Source organism: Schistocerca americana, chromosome 1 (genome assembly GCF_021461395.2).
Source record: "Schistocerca americana isolate TAMUIC-IGC-003095 chromosome 1, iqSchAmer2.1, whole genome shotgun sequence".
NCBI classification, from domain to species: domain Eukaryota; kingdom Metazoa; phylum Arthropoda; class Insecta; order Orthoptera; family Acrididae; genus Schistocerca; species Schistocerca americana.
The window spans coordinates 1,072,817,829-1,072,843,313 of record NC_060119.1 but is presented as its reverse complement, the minus strand read 5'-3'; the positions used below and the strand labels follow the sequence as shown (position 1 = coordinate 1,072,843,313).

The 25,485-nt window shown below is 42.2% G+C and overlaps 1 protein-coding gene across 1 annotated transcript in view; it reads right to left on the bottom strand.

Moving 5' to 3' along the window:
* LOC124596371 (short transient receptor potential channel 4-like) overlaps positions 1-25,485 on the bottom strand; it is a 251,939-nt gene that overhangs the window by 148,009 nt on the left and 78,445 nt on the right. The window contains exons 5-6 of the mRNA XM_047135486.1: positions 11,327-11,472; positions 1,613-1,883 (exon numbers count right to left, since the gene is read on the bottom strand). Coding sequence (XP_046991442.1) covers positions 1,613-1,883; positions 11,327-11,472 — 417 coding nt within the window. The remainder of the gene's footprint in view (positions 1-1,612; positions 1,884-11,326; positions 11,473-25,485) is intronic.

The window sequence follows — 25,485 nt, the reverse complement described above, 5'->3', positions numbered from 1 at the left end:
GCAGAAAGGTGGAAGGAGTAAATAGAGGGTCTATACAAGGGCGACGTACTTGAGGACAATATTCTGGAAATGGAAGAGAATGTAGATGAAGACGAAATGGGAGATACAATACTGCGTGAAGAGTTTAACAGAGCACTGAAAGACCTTAGTCGAAACAAGGCCCCGGGAGTAGACAACATTCCATTAGAACTACTGACGGCCTTGGGAGAACCAGTCCTGACAAAACTCCACCATCTGGTGAGCAAGATGTATGAGACAGGCGAAATACCCTCAGACTTCAAGAAGAATATAATAATTCCAATCCCAAAGAAAGCAGGTGTTGACAGATGTGAAATTACCGAACAATCAGTTTAATAAGCCACAGTTGCAAAATACTAATGCGAATGGAAAAACTAGTAGAAGCCGACCTTGGGGAAGATCAGTTTGGATTCTGTAGAAATATTTGAAGACGTGAGGCAATACTGATCTTACGGCTTATCTTAGAAGAAAGATTAAGGAAAGGCAAACCTACGTTTCTAGCATTAGTAGACTTAGAGAAAGCTTTTGACAATGTTGACTGGAATACTCTCTTTCAAATTCTAAAGGTGGCAGGGGTAAAATACAGGGAGCGAATGGCTATTTACAATTTGTACAGAAAGCAGATGGCAGTTATAAGAGTCGAGGGACATGAAAGGGAAGCAGCGGTTGTGAAGGGAGTGAGACAGGGTTGTAGCCTCTCCCCGATGTTATTCAATCTGTATATTGAGCAAGCAGTAAAGGAAACAAAAGAAAAATTCGGAGTAGGTATTAAAATCCATGGAGAAGAAATAAAAACTTTGAGGTTCGCCGATGACATTGTAATTCTGTCAGAGACAGCAAAGGACTTGGAAGAGCAGTTGAATGGAATGGACAGTGTCTTGATAGGAGGATATAAGATGAACATCAACAAAAGCAAAACAGGATAATGGAATGTAGTCGAATTAAGTCGGGTGATGCTGAGGGAATTAAATTAGGAAATGAGACACATAGAGTAGTAAAGGAGTTTTGCTAATTGGGGAGCAAAATAACTGATGATGGTCGAAGTAGAGAGGATATAAAATGTAGACTGGAAATGGGAAGAAATGCGTTTCTGAAGAAGAGAAATTTGTTAACATCGAGTATAGATTTAAGTGTCAGGAAGTCGTTTCTGAAAGTATTTGTATGGAGTGTAGTCATGTATGGAAGTGAAATATGGACGATAAATAGTTTGGACAAGAAGAGAATAGAAGCTTTCGAAATGTGGTGCTACAGAAGAATGCTGAAGATTAGATGGGTAGATCACATAACTAATGAGGAGGTATTGAATAGAATTGGGGAGAAGAGGAGTTTGTGGCACAACTTGACAAGAAGAAAGGACCGGTTGGTAGGACATGTTCTGAGGCATCAAGGGATCACAAATTTAGCATTGGAGGGCAGTGTGGAGGGTAAAAATCATAGAGGGAGACCAACAGATGAATACACTAAGCAGATTTAGAAGGACGTAGTTTGCAGTAAGTACTGGGAGATGAAGTGGCTTGCACAGGATAGAGTAGCATGGAGAGCCGCATCAAACCAGTCTCAGGACTGAAGACCATAACAACAGATGGTGACTGACCGGTGTCTGGCGGTCCCCGATGCAGGAGCTTCTTGTCGGTGTTGGACTCGAGGAAGAGCAGGGTGAGGAAGACGACGTAGGCGGCGACGCTGGAGATGAGCCGGTTGATGGGCAGCGACCACTGGCGCACCATGCGGCTCTGCGGCGCCACGACGCACCATCCCGCGATGATGGGCAGCATCGGGATGCGGGTCACCACGTCCAGGGCCCGCATCGGCAGCGACCGAGTGCGCCACTCTACCCAGTCACCCGTCCACTCCCACGCCAGCACCTGTCGTTACCAAAGAACCACTGCCGCCATTCTATCAAAGGGGGCACTGTTGATATCAGTTAACAAGAAGGGCAAAAGAAGTGATTCACAAAACAATCGGCCAACATCAGTGAACATGTTCTGCGCTCAATATAATATCCCGAACAGAATGACCTTCTCCATGCTGACTGGCAGGTGCCTTTGTGCGCAAAGGCCAGAAAAACTTTTCCAATCAGGTGGCTGTACCTGCCCTTCAGGCTCTCCCAGAAAACACTGCTTTCTGACTTTAATTACAGGGTGTCCTACTCAAACCTCCCTGATTTCAAAGACCCAGGAAAAAAACTCACAGTAGATACGACAATGAAAAATGCACGACATTGTAGAGCATCTCAAAGAATTTATTTATTTATCATCAATACAAGGAAACAAAAGAAAAATTCGGAGTAGGAATTAAAATCCATGGAGAAGAAATAAAAACATTGAGGTTCGCCGATGACATTGTAATTCTGCCAGAGACAGCAAAGGACCTGCAAGAGCAGCTGAACGGAATGGACAGTGTCTTGAAAGGAGGATATAAGATGAACATCAACAAAAGCAAAACGAAGGTAATGGAATGTAGTCGAATTAAGTCGGGTGATGCTGAGGGAATTAGATATGGAAAAGAGACACTTAAAGTAGTAAAGGAGTTTTGCTATTTGGGGAGCAAAATAACTGATGATGGTCGAAGTAGAGAGGATATAAAATGGAGACTGGGAATGGCAAGGAAAGCATTTCTGAAGAAGAGAAATTTGTTAACATCGAGTATAGATTTAAGTGTCAGGAAGTCGTTTCTGAAAGTATTTGTGTGGAGTGTAGCCTTGTATGGAAGTGAAACGAGGACGATAAATAGTTTGGACAAGAAGAGAATAGATGCTTTCGAAATGTGGTGTTACAGAAGGATGCTGAAGATTAGATGGGTAGATCACATAACTAATGAGGAGGTATTGAATAGAATTGGGGAGAAGAGGAGTTTGTGGCACAGCTTGACTAGAAGAAGGGATCGGTTGGTTGGACGTGTTCTGAGGCATCAAGGGATGACAAATTTAGTATTGGAGGGCAGCGTGGACCGTAAAAATCGCAGAGGGAGACCAAGAGATGAATACACTAAACAGATTCAGAAGGATGTAGTTTGCAGTAGGTACTGGGAGACGAAGAAGCTTGCACAGGATAGAGCAGCATGGAGAGCTGCATCAAACCAGTCTCAGGACTGAAGGCCACAACGACAACATCATCATCAATAAACCTCTACATGTGAACCGTAAGTAGCACGAAGAATATCGAGTCTATATTCAGTCTCTTGCCAAGTTCTTTGTAACATTTCCTCTGTTATTGTTGCAATCGCATTAGTGATACGATCGCAACGTAGGAATATCGTCCACTTTGGTCGCATACACACGGTCCTTCACTAATCCCCACATAAAAAATGGGTCCTCCTCGTCCGATCCAGCGATTGGGAAATTTCCTATCTAGGAACTAGCGAAGAGCTGTTGACCAATGTGGCGGAGCTCCATCTTGTTGAAAAATGATGTTGAGTTGCAAGTCTTGCATCTGAGGGTACACTAACTGCTTCAACATTTGCGTGTGTGCGAGGGACGTTCAATAAGTAATGCAGGACTACTTTTCCTGAAAGCAGGTTGGTTTTATTCAGGATTACACTACACCATATTATTCCCCACTCTTTTGCCTACAAAACCTCATTTTTCAGCATAATCTCTGCTCGATGCGACTATATTACGCCACCTTACTGGGAGGGAGGAGGGGGCGGGGGCTGTATGTCCGCATGGTACCACTCTGCCGGTCGACACACCTTACTGGGGGTGGGGGAAGGGGGGGTTGCATGTCCACATGGAACCACTCTACCGGTCGACGTCGAAGCCAACGTTTTACTGCAACAAAGACCTCCCCATCATCCACGTACTGCTTCCCCGGAGTGCATCATTCATTGGACCAGACGGATGGAAGTTGGAAGGTGTGACATCCAGGCTCTAGGGTGGATGAGGAAGGACAGTCGAATGAGGCTTTGTGAGTTCCTCTCGGATGCATGGACTTGTGTGAGACTTGCGTTGTCATGAAGAAGGAGAAGTTTTGTATTGGACGTTAACCGGGGGCCTTGAAAGGACGGAGAGGTTCCGCCCCCACCGCAGCCGGAGTGATTCACAACCCCACGACAACTACAGCAGTCAACTTTACCCCTCCGCCGCCCCACACCGAACCGCTCTTTCAGGGTTATTGTGCGGTTCGGCCACCGGTGGACCCCTCGCCCCCTCGCCCCAGGGAACGTCTCACACCAGACGAGTGTAACCCCTATGTTTGCGTGGTAGAGTAATGGTGGTGTACGCGTACGAGGATAACTTGTTTGCACAGCAATTGCCAACATAGTGTAACTGAGGCGGAATAAGGGGAACCAGCCCACATTCGTCGAGGCAGATGGAAAACCGCCTAGAAAACATACACAGACCGGCCGGCTCGCCGTACCTCGACACACGTCCGCCAGGCGAATTCGTGCCGGGGACCAGGCGCTCCTCCCCAATTCGGAAAGCCGTGCTTTAGACCGCAAGGCTAACCGGGCGGGCTAAGGAGAAGTTCATTTGCATTTTTTGTGGCGACGAACACGCTCCAACAATGTAAGACCCACAGCTGTAAGCAGTAGGCCTACACGCGGGGGATCGGACATGTTTGCGCGACCTTGTTGCGGTGATGACAGGCGCCTCACGCAACGCCTCATCGTGCTTTGTTCAGTATAAGCTCTCCGTAGACATTCTCCAGCTGCCTATGAATATCTGCGATGCTCTGTTTTCCGGCAAAATAAACTCAATGACTGCTCTCTGCCTGTAATGCACCTTCGTTGCGGATTCCATTTTGATGGCTACGTATAGCGTCACCAGCGGGAATATCCCACGATGTTCAAAAACCAATTCTGCTTTTCATCTGATATTTACCTAAAAATTTGTTGCATATCTTTCTGAACGCCCTTCGTGCTTTTTTCGGAAGAAGCCTGCTTTCACGAGAGACGGAGTGTCTAATGGTTGTAATCGTCATTTATGAATTATTGGGAACCACTATGCTACAATTGCGAAGAGTAGTCAACCCAGGTCTGCAGTGAACCTGTGAAAGGACATAGTCGGTGAATGGCTAATAGCTTGGTATCTAGAAAGAGATTTTCACTCTGCAGCGGAGTGTGCGCTGATATGAAACTTCCTGGCAGATTAAAACCGTGTGCCGGACCGAGACTCGAACTTGGGACCTTTGCCTTTCGCCGGCAAGTGCTCTACCATCTAAGCTACCCAAGCACGACTTACCACCCGTCCTCACAGCTTCAATTCTGCCAGTACCTCGTCTCCTACCTTCCAAACTTCACAGAAGCTCTCCTGCGAACCTTGCAGAACCAGCACTTCTGGAAGAAAGGATATTGCGGAGACATGGCTTAGCCACAGCCTGGGGGATGTTTCCAGAATGAGATTTTCACTCTGCAGCGGAGTGTGCGCTGATATGAAACTTCCTGGCAGATTAAAACTGTGTGGCGCACCGAGACTCGAACTCGGGACCTTTGCCTTTCGCGGGAAAGTGCTCTACCATCTGAGCTACCCAAGCACGACTCACGACCCGTTCTCACAGCCGAGTTCGAGATTCGGTCCGGCACACAGGTTTAATCTGCCCGGAAGTTTCATATCAGCGCACACTCCACTGCAGAATGAAAATCTCATTCTGGAAACATCCCCCAGGCTGTGGTTAAGCCATTTACCTGCAATATCCTTTCTTCCAGAAGTGCAAGGTTCGCAGGAGAGCTTCTGTGAAGTTTGTAAGGTAGGAGACGAGGTACTGGCAGAATGGAAGCTGTGAGGACGGGTCGTGAGTCGTGATTGGGTAACTCAGATGGTAGAGCACTTGCTCGTGATAGGCAAAGGTCACGAGTTCGAATCTCGGTCCGGCAAACAGTTTTAATCTGCCAGGAAGTTTCAGCCTGGTATCTGTTTTCTCCTTATTCAACTGAGCCTACGTCCGCTATGTTCCCAGTCACACACTCCCCTACGCTGTTATGAAGACACCCCACTTAATATCCGTGTACGTATGTGGTTTCAACATGGTACAGTTCACTCGATGCATTTTTTTGATGACCAATTGGATCAGACATTTCCTGAATGGTAGGTACGAAGAGGATGTTTTGATTTGTGGCTAGATCGTTCAAATGATCTAATCCCGATTGATATCTTCTTGCAGGACCATGTGAAAACACTTGTGTACGAGAGAACCGCCGGAAGTAAAGGGGAATCGCTACTTAGAATGTTGTGCAAACAAAGGGTTGTGACAAAACTTACTGTTAAGTCGTCATGCCTGCGTGAAAGTGACAGATGTCCTTGTAACGACAACTGTGTATGTAGCGTCTTGTGCAAGTTTTGCAAACAAGTAATTTTTTTTCTAAATATCCATTTACATGGATTGTCACCACCATCAGCAGATCAAGAGAATATTTGAAATTTGCACCATTTCGGTCATAACTTTCGACTCAGTCGTTTGCAGAAGTGGGTTTCATAGCTGATATAGACTTACTCTCGCCCACGATCTCTGAAGGATTATATCTTCATCGTGGAATCGTTCTGTACGCAATGAAAAATACTGTAGAGTCCGTGGCACAACACTTTCTGTGGTACTGTGATATCACATATAGAGATTTACTCCCATTTTGTTCTCCAGTAATGTTTGTTGCCACAACAAGCAGGCTGGAAACGATTCGCAGGTTGCCTCCGAAAACGGGTTCGTGGAACTTCACTGTATACGAGACATTATTATTGGAAAAACTGGAAATTTGTGGTAAAGTCTTATGGGACCAAACTGCTAAGGTCATCGGTCCCTTAGCTTACGTACTACTTAAGCTAGCTTAAACTGACTTACGCTAAGGGAAACACACACACCCATACCCAAGGGAGGACTCGAACCTCCGAAGGGGGGAGCCGCGCGGACCGTGACAAAGCGCCCAAGACATTATTTGTCAACCGTCCTCTAACTTACGTACAATGAGTGTAACCTGAAGCTACAACGCTTACAGATAGACTCCAACAAAACTGTATGCTTTCTTTAGCTTTAGAATTTTCGCCCAATATACGGAAGAAAGAATGTTCAAACATTTAATTATTTTACCTACATCAACATGTCTACTCTTTAATTCACACTTAAGCACGTAAGTGGTTAAGACTGTGTTCATCACACCCCTTTATTCAGACTATTTTCTACCGTTCAGCTCTCTAACAGCATGTGGGAAGAATAACACTTAATTCCTTCCGCGCGAGCTCTGATTTGTCTTATTTGACTGTGATGGTCATTTGTCCCTATGTAGGTGGGAGTCGACAAAATATTTTCGTTTTCGGAGAAGGAAGTCAGTGACTGAAATTTCGTGAAAAGATCCCATCTCAACGAGAAAAACCTTTGCTTTTATAACTACCACTGCAACTTGCTTGTCGTGACATTCTACCCCTTTTTCGCGATACTACAAAACACACTGCTCCTCTTTGAACTTCCGTCTCTAATGACCTCGATGTTGACCGGACGTTAAACCCTACACTTCCTTCCTTTCAAAATGGTTCAAATGGCTCCGAGCACTATAGGACTTAACTTCTGAGGTCATCAGTCCCATAGAACTTAGAACTACTTAAACCTAACTAACCTAAGGACATCACACACATCCATGCCCGAGGCAGGATTCGAACCTGCGACCGTAGCGGTCGCGCGGTTCCAGACTGAAGCGCCTAGAGCCGCTCGGCCACTCCGGCCAGCTCCTTCCTTTCCTGTGTGGTAAGTGAGCAGTGCACCGGCTCGTATCGATAAATGCAAGTGCGCCACAGACATTGCTACTTCAATTTACTGACGGATTTCGTGGTGTGGCGACAGGGGTATGCATCGAGTGCATCTGCGTCGGTCGATATGTCTCGGACCGTACATTGGGCAGTCCTCAGTTCTTGAGCAGTATGGTGTGCTCGGAAGAATTGCAACCAGTGCGTAAGTCCCATGTCGGGTGGGGTGATGGCTTCAGTTCAGCAGTGTTATTTTAGATAAACTGTTTCGAGATATGCTTCTGCATAAGATGACAGACTTTTTGGCTAAGAACTAAGTACTGTTTTGATGTGAACTCTTTTTTGAATATTTGACTGTTAATATGCATAATTAATGTTTTACATGGTAAATTGCTTTCCAGATCTTGCTCGGGATGTAATTATTATTGGCAAGCATTTTCATTTTAACTTTGCTCTATTAGCTGTAGAAACTTTTCCTACCAGTGTGGCTTTTCGTAGCTCAACTAGTAGAACCCAGCTGTGAATGAGCTGATAAGTACTGTTCGGTGCGTTTACTGGAGAGATCGTTTTGAAACCTTTTTTTCTCTGTTGTAAAAATGTATTTTTTTTAAGTTTATGTGGATGACTGTTTCTTAAATTGTGCTAGAATTCCTTTTTGAGCACCCCTGGGAATAAAAGAAAATTTGTGATAGAATTTTATATTTTGTGACTTTTCTCATTCTTAACAATTCAGTAAGGATCCCATCTGCAGAAGAGGACGGACAAGGACGATGTTGATAGTCTTTTTAGAATATTTGTTGCATCTTCGACGTGTTCTGTGAATAAAACGCACTCTTTGGTGAGCCTACCCCACAACATTTTCTGAGGTCTGGGTCCAATTTAAGTTATTCGTAACTATAATCACTAAGTGTTTACTTGAATAGACGGCCTTTAGATTTGTGTGATTTATAGTGTTGTGAAAATTTAAAGACTTCGTTTTAGTACTCATGTGGATGACATCACACTTTCCATTCTTTAGAGACTATTCCAACTCTTCGCACCATACAGATATCTTGTCTAAATGATCTTACAGTGCAAGATTGGGAGATACGCATGTCAGATGCAGATAAAATATGTTCCTTCAGAAGTATCTTCATGGTGTGTGTCCAAGAGACTTGGAAATGCAACTGTAAATTGTGAATTAGTAACAGAGTAACATCTTTTATCGGTAAAATTCGCTGGTGGGGTCCGGTTTTGAGGTGAAAGGCGACTTCGCTTATTTCTCCGGGTGCATTTTGTGGCGACGAGCTCTTTGAAAAGAGCAGAACGTAGCGAAAGCTCGTTAAGTGCAACAAATACGTTCACTAGCCACAGCCGACAGAGTGGAGCTTCACTTCCGCAAACAGGCCCCAGGTGAAGGCAGCCATGGCAGTTGCTAGTAAAACATCACTACGGTATAAAAGGGAATTCCTTGCGTTTGGTGTCAGCGTAATTTGACATGCGTTATCTCTGGCGAAGGTTTATTTCTCTAACTAACATAGGATTCTGATTGGCTGCTGTGAAAATCGTTTTAGTTACTGTGGAAAAACTGCGAGAATCTTTTGATTGTAGAATTTTTCAGCGGACGGAATATTCCACCATTTTCAAAGGCGTCCTTCTACGGCGTCATTAGTTCCCCTTACAATATTTCGGTTGAAAGCCACCCAAGCATGGTCAAAGGTAATCGAGAACTGACTTCCAACATGCCTATTTGTTCGCCGAGACGACAAAGCATATGACTCGAAGTTCGATGCACATGTGACACAAGTGTCATAATTAACGCTGCATCTCCACCCGCCCCAGTTCTGCCTAGCCAAGAGCGCGGCGTGGTTGCGCTAAACGGGAAGCCTGTCAGCACCCATACGACAATTAGTAGGAACGAATGGGATTAAAATGGCTAAGAATGTCGTCAAACAATGAGGAGTAAGCTTGCAGAACTATATTCATTTCCAACCTCACTCATGGTCACCCACACAATCACACTCTCTCACATCCCTTAAGATAACGTAAACTTGGCGAAATGTGCTAAACTGTAATTAAAACACATGTAATAATAGAGAAGAGGTAAAATACCTACACAGGGAATGTGGCTAGCGACAGTTCACAAAATACATGGATTAGCCCAGCAAACACACAACGGATGCTATATACCCAAGCACTGTCCGTTCCGGTGCAATTGTTTATAAGTAAGTAATAAAATGCCACCACCTCGAAATACAAATGGACGGCCTTCAGTTATATATAAACACCATTCTACCTTAGGACAACTGGAGGAAATCCACCATCTTGGATTGGGAGAGGGAGAAAGGGAGTGAGGAAAATGTGAGAATTGTGGGACATTTTTAAGCAGCACATATGTGCAGTCGCCAATATAGTAGTAAATGAAATTAATTGGAACAAGTTAGTTAGATCAGCCACTGTGAACTGAGCAGAGAGTTGTGTTAAATGTGGATTTTTTAAATAGCACAAGTGTGCAATATCTGCCATAGTAGGAAACATTTTGATTTAGGATGAATGGGTTACATGTGCTAACTTGGGCTGCAGTGAGAAAGAGGGAGAGGGGGAGGACAGGAAAGAGGAGGAGAAGGGGCGAGTGAGGGAGGGTAGAGGGAGGGGGAAGGGGTGACCTTGACCTTGACACTTATGAAACTGATGTAGATGGAACCCTACAGTGTGCACTCGAACTCCACATCCTTCACTACTGTCATAGACTTGGCACAACTTTGACTGTAAGAGATCAAACTTAAGAGGTAAAGATAAAACGTAACAAAGAAAGATTAGCGTTTAATGTCCAGTCGACGATGAGGAGGAGAAGGGGCGAGTGAGGGAGGGTAGAGGGAGGGGGAAGGGGTGACCTTGACCTTGACACTTATGAAACTGATGTAGATGGAACCCTACAGTGTGCACTCGAACTCCACATCCTTCACTACTGTCATAGACTTGGCACAACTTTGACTGTAAGAGATCAAACTTAAGAGGTAAAGATAAAACGTAACAAAGAAAGATTAGCGTTTAATGTCCAGTCGACGATGTGGTCACTAGATACGGGGTACAAGGCCCAATTGACGAAGAATGGGGAGGGAAATCGAACATATCATTTCAGAGAAACCAGTCCAGTGTCTTAACCACTGCAGCATCTAGCTCAGCATTGGGAGCGCCACTATGAACAACACAGGGTCAATCGAGGAGCTGTAAATAAATTGTGATTATGAGAAACATAGTTCGTTGTTGCAACTGCCAGAACGCCAGCCTGGGAAGACTGGCATTCCCGTTTCACAGTTGATCAAACTGGCTGGTAGTAGTATTTTCACTACCTCCTTGACCACAGAAGGTATCAACAATTAAAAAAAAATCGTGGGTGTGATTCCTAAGGGACCAACCTGCTGAGGTCATCGGTCCCTAAGCTTACACACTGCTTAAACTAACTGAAACTAACTTATGCTAAGAACAACACACACGTCCAAGCCCGAGGGAAGACACGGACCTCTGGCGGGAGGGGCCGCGCAATCGGTGACATGGCGCTTCTTACCTCGCGGCCACTCCGCTGCGTTGTCCCCTCTCTCGAAAACTAAGCTACTGTACATATGGTCAGAATAGTGCGACGAAATACTATATACACACCGTCTGCGTGTTGGGATGAGCGACGAACTCTTTCTGAACGAGATCCATGGCGAGCACAAGGCGAGGGAAGTCCACAGTGCCCGGGATGTTACACCCTTCGCGTCGTCGCAAGATCAATTGCACTTCCTCTGAGCTCCGACAGCAAGCTGTGCATATGCGGAGCAAACATTACTTCGTGAAACAGCAATTAATTACGAACAATTTTAGTCTAATATGAATAATAATTACTAGCTTAGAGCCCACTTCTTCGCTCGCGTAGACTGTTTGGCCAGCACAGGTTATTTTGTGTTTCTTTAATCGTGTTTTTATGTTGTTTACAAATTGCAACACTTTCTAAACTTTTCACGCTAATTATAACCATAGAAGAATACTCTTTTCCGAATGTACTTCTCACCAAAAGCTATTCTGGTAGTTGGAGTTCAAGGTTTTCATCACGCACTTTGCGTTCTTGTGGTGACATTTCCACAGAAACTTTCATCTCCCAAACATGTTTCTTTATATCTGACTGAGAAGTTAAATACTAGCTTTCACAGATTTAGCTTTAAAATTTTTTTATATCAAGAATTATTTTCTTAAAAATTTCAATCTCCTATTTCACCCCCTTAGTGTTGAGTTTCTAAATGCAGTATATATATATATATATATATATATATATATATATATATATATATATACTCGGATTCTCTGTTATATATTACTTTGAACATCGTGTACAGTTCTGCCACTGAGCACAAGAGAAATTACGGAAAGATGATAGATTTTTTGCACGCGTTCTATTTTGCGACGAAGCGTCATTCACCAACAGAGAATCCAAGTACGAATTTCCATATATTTGGCTTTCAAAGTACTTTCATAATGAAATAATCCCATTTTAACACCATTGAATTATTCTTCAATATATAGGGTGGTCCACTGATAGTGACCGGGCCAAATATCTCACAAAATAAGCATCAAACGAAAAAACTACAAAGAACGAAACTCGTCTAGCTTGAGGGGGGAAACCAGATGGCGCTATGGTTGGCTCGCTAGATGGCGCTGCCATAGGTCAAACAGATATCAACTGCGTTTTTTAAAATAGTAACCCCCATTTTTTATTACATATTCGTGTAGTACGTAAAGAAATATGAATGTTTTAGTTGGACAACTTTTTTCGCTTTGTGATAGATGGCGCTGTAATAGTCACAAACGTATAACTACGTGGTATCACGTAACATTCCGCCAGTGCGGACGGTATTTGCTTCGTGATGCATGACCCGTGTTAAAATGGACTGTTTACCAATTGCGGAGAAGGTCGATATCGTGTTGATGTATGGCCATTGTGATCAAAATGTCCAACGGGCGTGTGCTATGTATGCTGCTCGGTGTCTTGGACGACATCATACAAGTGTCCGGACCGTTCTCAGGATAGATACTTTTTTTTACGGAAACAGGAAGTGTTCATCCGCATGTGAAACGTCAACCACGACCTGCAACAAATGATGATGCCCAAGTAGGTGTCTTAGCTGCTATCGCGGCTATTCCGCACATCAGTAGCAGACTAATTTCGCGAGAATCAGGAATCTCAAAAACGTCGGTGTTGAGAATGCTACAGCAACATCGATTGCATTCGTACCATGTTTATATGCACCAGGAATTGCATGGCGACGACTTTGAACATCGTGTACAGTTCTGCCACTGGGCACAAGAGAAATTACGGAACGATGACAGATATTTTGCACGCGTTCTATTTAGCGACGAAGCGTCATTCACCAACAACGGTAACGTAAACCGGCATAATACGCACTATTGGGCAACGGAAAATCCACGATGGCTGCGACAAGTGGAAAATTAGCGACCTTGGCGGGTTTATGTATGGCGCGGCATTATGGGAGGAAGGATAATTGGCCTTCATTTTATCGATAACAATCGAAATGGTACAGTGTATGCTGATTTCCTACGTAATGTTCTTCCGATGTTACTAAAAGATGTTTCACTGCATGACAGAATGGCGATGTACTTCCAACATGATGGATGTCTGGGACATAGCTCGCGTGCGGTTGAAGCGGTATTGAATCGCATAATTCATGACAGGTGGATTGGTCGTCGAAGCACCATGGCCCGTACGTTCACCGGATCTGACGTCTCCGGATTTCTTTCTGTGGGGAAAGTTGAAGGATATTTGCTATCGTGATCTACCGACAGCGCCTGACAACGTGCGTCAGCGTATTGTCAATGCATGTGCGAACATTACGGAAGGCGAACTACTCGCTGTTGAGAGGAATGTCGGTACACATATTGCCAAATGCATTGAGGTTGATGGACATCATCTTGAGCATTTATTGCATTAATGTGGTATTTACAGGTAATCACGCTGTAACAGCACGCGTTCTCAGAAATGATAAGTTCACAAAGGTACATTTATCAGATTGGAACAACTGTAGTAAAGTGTTCAAACGTACCTACGTTCTGTATTTTAATTTAAAAAACCTACCTGTTACCAATTGTTCGTCTAAAATTGTGAGCCATATGTTTGTGACTATTACAGCGCCATCTATCACAAAGCGAAAAAAGTGGTCCAACTAAAATTCTTTACGTGTTACACGAATAAGTAATAAAAATGAGGGTTCTTATTTTAAAAAACGCAGTTGATATCCATTTGACCTAAGGCAGCGCCATGTAGCGGGCCAGCCATAGCGCCATCTGGTTTCCCCCTTCAAGCTAGACAAGTTTCGTTCTTCGTAGTTTTTTCGTTTGACGCTTTTTTTGTGAGATATTTGGCCCGCTCACGATCAATGGAACACCCTGTATGTATTGATCAGCGAAGCCAAGTACATATTTTCATAGATTTGGCTTTCAAAGTACTTTCGTAATGAAATAATCCCCTTTTAACACCAATGAATTTCCAAAAACACTGACACACGTAATTTTTATTTCTAATCGAGAAGCCAAATACAAAGTTGTAAGAGGTCCATGAATGAGAAATTTATTGTTAGTGCACTGGAACAGTTGTAACTTCGATGGATTGCTCATGCGCTGCCTGTGATATGTGAGCTACAATAGAATTGCAGACCCGAGACCAGTGTCGGCTGCAGTAGGAGCAGTGTCGGCTGAAGCAGTAGTAGTAGTAATAGTAGTAGTAGTAGCTTGCAGTCGGGTGGTTGGACCGGTCGTGGAGACCGATGGCGGTCCTGAGTGATGTAGTATAAGGTAAAACCATGAATACTATTCATAGCCGCGCGCATACGTAATCTGTAAGAACTGATTTTGTATTATTGTTATATAAAGTCCCATGTAAATGTTTTTAAAAATCTTTTAATAATAATCTTTCTTATAAAATTAACTTTTGACAATCAGTCATGTGAATTTAAAGATTTTACTAATTTCTCCTATCCATGGTCATCCCTATTATCGTAAAGAAAAATCAGTTGTTTCTTTTTATACCTAATAAATCTAGTGGCCAGCATTGCACTGGGCTGTGCCAGAAAAATTTCTTATAGGAGCATATATATACGCGTTCCCCGGCGTCTTCATTAAGGTAAGAATTTTCAATTTGTTCAGAATGATCTTTCAGGGCCATGGCGCATCACTGCTGACGTCCAAAATTTACCGGTTTAAATTCACAGTCAGTTAATGATTGAAGGTTATATGTGTGCCACAATTTTATTGAGAGGTTAGTCACATTTTGTTATTCCGAGGTTACGGAAGTAAACTGTTGGGAGGTTACACTAAATGTGAATATTATAATTATTTTTTCTGTTGGGTGGTTACAATTGTCGACAGCCGGCCAGGATCGTATTTTTTTTTGTGAATTTCTGAGTAATAGTCAGTTATATATCTGCTCTTATTTATCTAATGTTAAATGTATTTTGCATCTGGCGCAAAGCATTTACTAATTTGTCTCTCCTTCTTTCACAGATCATCGGCAATTTATTGCTCTTTGTTGTTATTGTATTTGCTCCATTTTGTTTTGTCATTGTTTGATTTTGTGCCTACCTTTGACTTGGGAAAATGCCGCGAAAAACTGCTACCAGTACATCGCGATGCGCAATGAGTGAAAAAGCCGACTAGAATAATTTGACTGATAATACTACCGACACTCAGTATCCTAATGATAATCCTACAGTTACAGATAGTCAGTGCGTGCCGACCACCAGTAATGATTCTAATCTAAATGATGAGCAAACAAATTCAATTATGTCCACACTAAATTTAACAATTGATGACGCGGCACGTTCCGCTACAATGAACGCTGCCCAGTTTGACACACCTGATTTGCAAAATTTACACAGTGAACAGATAAATGTTTCTAACAAGGATGAACAATATACTCAAAATACGTCAGATTTATTTGCTGCCGATGTAGTGACCAACAGTGTACATCCAATTAGCAAACCTTTTCAAAAATCAGACAATGACCAAATGGTTATACAAAACGTGACAAATGCAGATACACCATCACACAGCACACAGAATAGAGTCGCTAATTTTGGCATGGACCAAGTTATGGCTGTGTTGCTACAACCTAATGAAAATCTCAAACAATCGAATGAAAAACAAGACAACAATTATAAACAACTTAATGAAAAACTCAAACAGTCGAATGAGAAACAAGACAACAATTATAAACAACTTAATGAAAATCTCAAACAGTTGAATAAAAAAACACGACAACCTTAATGAATCGAACAAGCAACTTAGTGAATCGATTACAGCCATTTCCGCGCGGTGTCATGATACTAAAGAACAATTACGTGAGGAAATTAAGGCTTTTGCTAATAATAGTAGTGAAGAAATTAGACCTGTTGCAGAAGAATTACGTAATACACATGCAGCCACAACCAAATTACTTTGAGACGAAATCAGTGCAGACGCTAAACAATGTTCAGAAAACGCAACACAGTTACGCGACAAGTTTAAATTAATGTCACCAGAACTTTCACGCACTCTGGATGCGAAAGTCGACAAGAAATTAGAACAACAGAACAGCCAAATTGACGAACGTTTTAATCACTAGCTACAAAACAGTGAAATGCGTTACCGTAAATTCATACAGGAACAGAACAAAGTAAAGAAACAAGTCATGGAAACAATTACTGCACAGAGACAGGAAGACAAGCGTAAGTTGTTTACGAAAGCAAAAAAATACGTAGACAACAACATTGCTGCAGTATCAGACGAAATTAATACTATCAAACAATTGAACGCAGAATTGCATGGTGAAATCTCCGAACTTAAAACAAAAACAGACAGTAATATTCAGACTTTGGAAAATAAATACACAGAAGATTTTCAGACAGTGACCAGCAGACTCGAACAATTGGAATTAATACAGGATCCCGGTGCCATTAAAGCAGACGTTAAGAAATTGAACAAAACTACACGTAAAATGCAAACATTATAACAATCATGTACGAAAGGTACTACGGAAACAAAGAAAGCTTCATCATAGGTTTAAGAGTAGTCGAATCATAGCTGATCAGGAAAAGCTGAACGAAGCGCAAAAGAGCGTAAAGAGAGCAATGAGAGAAGCATTCAACGAATTCGAACATAAAACATTGGCAAACCATCTAAACAAGAACCCTAAAAAGTTTTGGTCATATGTAAAATCGGTAAGCGGATCTAAATCCCCTATTCAGTCACTCGTTGACCACGATGGCACCGAAACAGAGGACGACCGAAGAAAGGCAGAAATACTGAATTCAGTGTTCCGAAACTGTTTCACTGCGGAAAATCGTAACACGGTCCCTGACTTCAGCCGTCGCACGGACGCCAAAATGGAAAATATTGAAATAAACGATATCGGAATTGAAAAACAACTGCTATCACTTAGTAGCGGAAAAGCATCCGGACCAGACGAGATACCCTTAAGATTCTACAGTGATTATGCTAAAGAACTTGCCCCCTTTCTATCAGCAATTTATCGTAGATCGCTGGAAGAACGTAAAGTACCTAGCGACTGGAAGAAAGCGCAGGTCGTTCCCATTTTCAAGAAGGGTCATAAATCAGATGCGAATAATTATAGGCCTATTTCGCTTACGTCAATCTGTTGTAGAATAATGGAACATGTTTTGTGTTCTCGTATTATGACGTTCTTAGATAATACAAATCTCCTTCATCATAACCAACATGGATTCCGCAAACAGAGATCATGTGAAACTCAGCTCGCCCTATTTGCCCAAGAAATTCACAGTGCCGTAGACACTGGCGAGCAGATTGATGCCGTATTCCTGGACTTCAGGAAGGCATTTGATACGGTTCCGCACTTACGTTTAGTGAAAAAAATACGAGCTTACGGAATATCGGACCAGCTTTGTGATTGGATTCAGGATTTCCTAGAAGAAAGAACACAACATGTAATTCTTAACGGTTCAAAATCTGCAGATGTAGAGGTAATTTCGGGAGTACCGCAGGGAAGCGTGATAGGACCTTTATTGTTTACAATATACATAAATGACTTAGTTGACAACTTCGGTAGCTCCGTGAGGCTATTTGCAGATGACACGGTTGTCTACAAGAAAGTAGCAACATCAGAAGACTCGTACGTACTCCAGGAGGACCTGCAGAGGATTAATGCATGGTGCGACAGCTGGCAGCTTTCCCTAAACGTAGATAAATGTAATATAATGCGCATACATAGGGGCAGAAATCCATTCCAGTACGATTATGCCATAGGTGGTAAATCATTGGAAGCGGTAACGACCGTAAAATACTTAGGAGTTACTATCCGGAGCGATCTGAAGTGGAATGATCACATAAAACAAATAGTGGGAAAAGCAGGCGCCAGGTTGAGATTCATAGGAAGAATTCTAAGAAAATGTGACTCATCGACGAAAGAAGTAGCTTACAAAACGCTTGTTCGTCCGATTCTTGAGTATTGCTCATCAGTATGGGACCCTTACCAGGTTGGATTAATAGAAGAGATAGACATGATCCAGCGAAAAGCAGCGCGATTCGTCATGGGGACATTTAGTTAGCGCGAGAGCGTTACGGAGATGCTGAACAAGCTCCAGTGGCGGACACTTCAAGAAAGGCGTTACGCAATACGGAGAGGTTTATTATCGAAATTACGAGAGAGCACATTCCGGGAAGAGATGGGCAACATATTACTACCGCCCACATATATCTCGCGTAATGATCACAACGAAAAGATCCGAGAAATTAGAGCAAATACGGTGACTTACAAGCAGTCGTTCTTCCCACGCACAATTCGTGAATGGAACAGGGAAGGGGGGATCAGATAGTGGTACAATAAGTACCCTCCGCCACACACCGTAAGGTGGCTCGCGGAGTATAGATGTAGATGTAGATGTAGAAATTAATGCTTGTGACACTAAAAATGACGATCCTGTTAAAGCACTGACTGAAAAATTTGATGAGTTGGCCAGTCATATTGACGTTATCGAAAATAACAATGACACCAAATCAGACGATACGTCACCAGTTTCGCTCAATCAAACACCCGAATTCCAAAACACACAGCAGACACTCAGTGAGATAGGTTCGTCCAGTAACACATTACGTAGAAAATTGTCATCTTTACAGCAAGAAGTGACAGAAATGAAAAATATTTCAGCCTCTAACAGGTCACAGCATATGCCACATTCTGAACATATGTCACATTCACACAGCCAGTATAACTTAGATAATTTATAGAGAGTACGTGACTTAGATTCCGAACAGACACAGACAAACAGATTATCATGCAATCCTGAACCTGCTCAGACATTCAGAGACGATAATTTTGATTACGAACACTTTCCATCCGTTAGGAAATTTAAAGTATTTAAAAATGATTGCACACAGATTCACCCTTTGTATTGGATACAACAATTTAGTTTTGCATTTCCACCAAATTGAATTTATTTGCAGTTTTTTGGAAGGCGAACCGGCAACTCGTATGAGACCGATCGCGAGACAATGTTACTCGGTAGAAAAATTTAAGGATGCTTTTCTGTCGGCGTATTGGTCGATGACGACACAGCGCGGAATCAAGGATCAGTTAATTAGCTTACCGAATTATGAGAACTCAAATTTTCCCACTGTCACGCTATTTTTTGAACACACGATATAGCAAAACCAATGTTTATGTGAGCCGTTCAGTGAGTCAGCTCTAATCCAATTATGTATTTCAAAACTACCACGATCGTTAAGAGTGTCACTTTTAACAGGACAGCAGAAAGATAGTATTTCGGCGCTTAGAGATCTGCTACAGCTTTTGGAAATTCAGCAATCAGACAATTCCTTCATAAGCAAAAATTTTTCACATCATAACCAAGGCCAACAAGCGTACAGTAATTACGAGCAGCCACGCTATATTAATAGCAAAGGTGACAGACGCTCTAGGAACGACAACCACCAGAACTTTAATACCAGAAAAAATTTTAATTATCAGTATCGTCAAAATTATCAGCAACAGCAAACACGTTTCGGCAACATTAGAGGCTTTTCCAGACAACAGCAACAAAATCAGCCAGTTGGCATACCTAACCAACAATGTGGTTTGCAAGGTCAACCAACCTTCAATGTTTCGCCGCCTACACTTACAACGTCGGCTCCGCCAAATAGTAACGCACAGCAACAAGGCAATCACTACGTACAGAAGGCACATCATTTCAACTCCTTTCGCAACGCGCCGTATAGTAATGACTACCATGATAGACGTAAAAATAATGAGCACAGTTTTCAGCGCACGTATAATAACAGCAGGTTTTATCAGCAGCAGAATCATCCACAACCACAGATTATCATGAATGAACCAGACAGTCGATATCATCCACAATCTACTACGTCAGGACGAAATAACGGAACAGTACAAACAGTCGAAATGCCACAGAATCCTCCTGCAAATAACAGCACGTCAGAAAGGATTTGACTAGATATAGTACATGTTGCATCTTCCAGCAACGTAAGCAACACTTTTGATACACAGAGTCTTGTTCATGAAAATGTTATTACTTTTGACGACATCCGAGACACACTTTTACATGAAAAACCAGTTATACAAAAAACCATTTCCCACCCAGTTATTGAAGTAAAGGTAGGGTCATCCACATTTTCAGCAGTAATCGATTCTGGATCACCTGTGTCAGTTAAAAATGAAGAGACTTTCAACGAATGTAACAAAGAGAACACCTATCCTACGTTACCATTACTCAAAACTAAAGTAATAGGAACAGTATCTGGTAAAGGAGTAGATGTAAAATTACAGACACACTTATAATTTTGTATTGCAGGTCACACGCTCCACACAAATTTTTGGATTGCTCCTTTATTGACAACAGACATTAGTTTAGGTACGAATTTTTTGGTGCAACATGACGCAGTTATTGACTTTCTAAATTCCTATTTAATGTTAAAGGATGAAAATTTACAACTGGCATTAGAATTTCAGCAAGCTTTATCTGCAGAAGAACAAGCAATTAATCAAACAGAGGTCATTTCAACATCGCGTAACATAGACTGTCATTCAACATTGTTCACAGATACGTATGTACACAGCTACAGTACACCAGACGAAGCTGACTGTGGTGTTATGCAAATGATTTCTGATAAAGTAAAACAGAACAGTGCAAATACAGGTGACGAACGTACTCAACTACGCAAAATTCTTTTACAGCAAGCTCCAGTTTTTGACAACTGGTACTATGTCCGATTTTATGTATGAATTTCAAGTTAAACAGCATGACACATTTAAAGCTAAACATTATTCTATTCATTATATCCACAGGGAACAAATTAAGAAAGAATTGCAAGCTATGCTTGACCAAGGAATTATTGAACCGGCAGTTAGTCCGTTCATTAACCCGTTCCACATTGTTACGAAAAAGGATGGCTCACTTCGCCTCATACTTGATTCGGGTCATGTCAACGACATTATTAATGAAACAGATCGCCCACAGACACTTGAAGAACTTCTACATAAATTTCATGGTACTGCTATTTATTCCACATTAGATTTAAAATCGGGATTTTGGCAAATTCAGCTCGATACGAACTGCAGAAAGTGCACAGCATTTCTATGTTTTGGTGATTGTTATCAATTGCGCAAATTACCGTTCGGCCTAACAATTTCTTCAGCAGCATTTATTTGCGGTTTGAATACTATACTTCCGACAGAATCACAACGTATGTAGACGACATCCTTATCGCAGAAGCTAACTGGTCTGAACACTATTTGATTCTTGAAGAACTGTTGCAAACTTTTCGTGCACAAGGACTTACAGTTAATCTTAGCAAATCACACTTTGGCAAAACTTCCATAAAATTTCTTGGACATGTAATTTCAGCAGAAGGCATTGCGCCTGACCCAGAAAAATAAGCTTTACGTGACATTATTGTTCCAACGACCAATAAACAACTACGCAGCTTCCTGAGGTTAATTAACTTTTTCCGTAAATTTATTCATTACTCTGCTTTAGACACCCCTACATTATGCCAGTTGACGGGTAAAAACGCTATTTGGTCCTGGGATAGCCAAGCACAGTCAGAACTTGTTAATCTGAAACATACCGTGTTGAAAGCACCACTTAACACATCCAGATCCTAGCAGAAATTTTTCCATTGCCACCGACAGTTCTAACACCGCTCTAGGCGTACGCGTTTTTCAGGAAATTGAAGAAGACGGTGCTACAGTAATTAAAAACATCGTCTTTGCAAGTCGCATTCTGTCACCTGTTGAACGCAGTTATTCTATTACAGAACTTGAAACATTATGTATTGTATGGGCATTTACCAAATTTAGACATTTTCTTTATGGAAGACATACGACCGCATATACAGATCATAGAGCTATACAGTTTTTACTTTCCGCTAAATTTACACATGACAGGCTAAGCAGATGCAAGCTTTATTTACAGGATTTTAATTTTACAATTGTTCACATTCCCGGTACAGAAAATATTGTAGCAGACGCACTATATCGTTCTCTCAGCAACAATCAGGAAGACACCGCAACCGAGTTCTGCCAAGCAAATTTTAGTCTCATGTATATTCAACAAGTTGCTTTTGAAAATTTCATTTCGTCGTCATTACGAGACATAGCACAAGAGCAGAGCAAAGACGACGTATGGAAAGAGATTAAACTCCTTTGGCAAGATAGAAATAACGTTACCGTTAGAAACCATTATACTGCACGCAACAACATTCTGTTTTGCCGCTCTCACCCTGACAGCAACAACTGGTTATTATGCATTCCTGACGAGCTTGTTAACAAATTAATTTGGTATACTCATTTAAGTTAGGCGCATTATGGAGCCAGAAAATGTTTTCTTGTACTGAGACAGAACCGTTATTTTGCCAACATGGAGAAACGTATTCGACGAGTTTCAGCGTCATGTAAAATTTGCCAGAAAGATAAATCAGACACGACTTCACATATTCCTCCGATACATCCCATTGTACCCATTACATTGAGACATATGGCAGCTGTAGACATTTTTGGACCGATTCCTAGATCTAATAGAGGTTTTTGTTACATATTTGTCGCTGTTGAACTCACTTCGAAACTTGTTACCTTCACTCCGTTACACAAAGCTACTGCTAAAACTATTTCGAATGCATTTGTAAAACATTTTCTATTTCATGTAGGGTATGTATTGAAAGTAATTTCCGACAATGGGCCACAATTTCGATCTGCGATATGGACACATGTGTTACGAGCTAGAAACATCTCTCCGGTCTATAAATCCAGGTATCATGCTTCTTCGAACCCTTCTGAACGATTGCTGAAATGAATTGGTAAACTATGTAAAATATCTCGTCGACTACGCCACCATGAAATAAGTGACATTGCTCTCAACAACATCAAACGTGCTGCAGAACGCCGGAGAAGACAGGAAAAACAGGTTTGTGCAGGCCGTGAATTTCACATAGGACAGAAGATTTTAGCATGCACACACTATTTACCCAAAAGAGGAAACAGTAGATGCAGTAAATTTGAGCTTCTATACGCTGGTCCATATAGAATTCGCAGCATTCCTCACCCCAATGTGGTACAAGTCGAAACTTTGAGGAGCAGAAAAACCAAGGGCAATCACCATATTTCCAGAATGAAAGCCTTTATTGAATGCACATATTGCATGATTTATCACACTGTAATGCCATTTCCAGATACTTATATTGCAAGATGGCAAGAACTATGCCCCTTACATGAAGTCATTAAAGATCACCTAACTCACGTTGAGCGAACAGTAGGGCTGAACAAAAATGACTGACAAGGCACAATGCATCTTGTAGAGGGTATAGTATGGACGTATGGGAATAATGAATCTCGGGTGATGGTTTTAAAGTAATTCACACGACATGGAAACTTAGTGGAAACGCGTCGATTTACTAGAGGCTAGTTTACCCCAGGGAAGTACTCAGAATTGACCGTGGCCGCTGGGGGAGCGGCCAAGGGAAGCGACAATAGGCAGCTTAGGGCGGCTCAAGCTCTGAGAAAGCGGTAATGCGGCGCGGCCTCCAGATGCCGTAAGATGAGTGACAGTGAGTGGGTGGTTGACCCCGACTCCATGCTGGCATACTGGGAAACAGACGGAGAACTTTATGCCTGTTGATAAATGTCCGTTGTCCCGTTTTCTGAGAAACATGCGAGAAAGCCGCGCAAAGCTATGGTGGAGCGGTCAACAGAGGTCAAAATATGCGTGTTCGTGACTATAGTAACTTCACGGTGAATTCATGGTCCGCAGAGCCTGAAGTAAATCAGGTGAAGAGCGACAGCATGAAATATGCTGGCCTCCGATTGGAACATAGGACCAAGGAACTTGAAGTACTCTCCTGGGAGTCAGAATTCCGGAAAAACTGGTGTTTATGCAGACGCTAACCTTGATGGGTGGCCTGGGAGGAGCGAAATAGCAGAAGTTGAGAGGAAGGGAAATTCTGTGGGAATTTGTTCACTTCCCAGAGGAGGCATTGGTCGGCGCTCGGAAGCGACGCATAATTAACGCAACTTGCGCTGCAATTGACGTAAGTGATTTTGCTGGAGGGGAAACCGAGGCGAAGAGCAGAGTGTGAGAAGTCTTCGTAGAGGTCTTCCGTTGCCAGCTTGCCTAGAGTGCAGACGTGACGTTCTTTACTCAGCTTGCCTGAGAAAGAGTGAGCAAGCATCTCTGCAGTTTAGGACTTAGCAAATGGAACGATTAAGCTTGGAGATAGAAAGTTTTGGTTCAGCTATGTACTGAGCAAGATAGCTAGGAGTGAATAGATGAGCACAGCCTTGCAGCACCATGAGGTCAGCTGACGTCCACACGATGCCGCCGCTCTGCCACGTTGTATTCAGTGATATTGCGCCCGCTCCAACCACTGAATAATTGGTTGGATCACATTGGCAAATTTTCCACGAGGGTTTCATGGGCTGTGCACTGTAGAGTTCTTTTCGCATTTTGCATCACGCCTGGGTCAGTCGATAGGAATTACTTTTGAGTTATCGAGCTTTACTCCACGCAAACGCAATTTATTACCACTGCCTGGTAGGAGAGTCATGTAATGTGATGATTGAAGGTCGTGAGTTAAAACAAATTTGTGATAATCGACTGCATCTGTTTTCAATCAAGTAGTTGAAATCCCAAGTCACTTTCTTAATTAATTTTATGTTCAGCATTTGCATCTGGTGTTCAATAGCTGCATATAACATCAATGTGCGCCCCTTTTTAATTAAAAGTGATCCATTCTGAATCAATTAATGTCAACACTGCCACCGCAGTTCAATCAGGAGTCACAGGGCCTTATTACTTTCTTTGCGTTATCCGATATTGCAGCATTTTTGTACTCTCTGTTGATCTGTTAGTCAATTAGCTGGGGTGAACACTCGCCAAAACCAGATAAGTGACGGTTGGGGTGTTACAATATGACTACTTACTGAAGATGATTATATTTTTCTTGGCAAGTGCCTGGCAAGGTAAGGTTAGCAGGTCGCTTTTCTTGTTGTTATACCTCAGACTGTGCACATTTCTCATTTTTTTGATGTATATATATGATGGTTTCCCTATCGAAAGTAGAATTTTCTCTGAATGCACTATGAAATCTTTAAGATATAACAAACACCAGTTGACTTTGACAGTCTGCCTTATGATATCCCAATATCTTGACTATTCTACATTTTTTGCTACTAAATTATGATATTGTGTGTACATTTTTGCACTTGAAAATTGGCTATGGTTTTGATCTAATACGTTTTCTGTCAT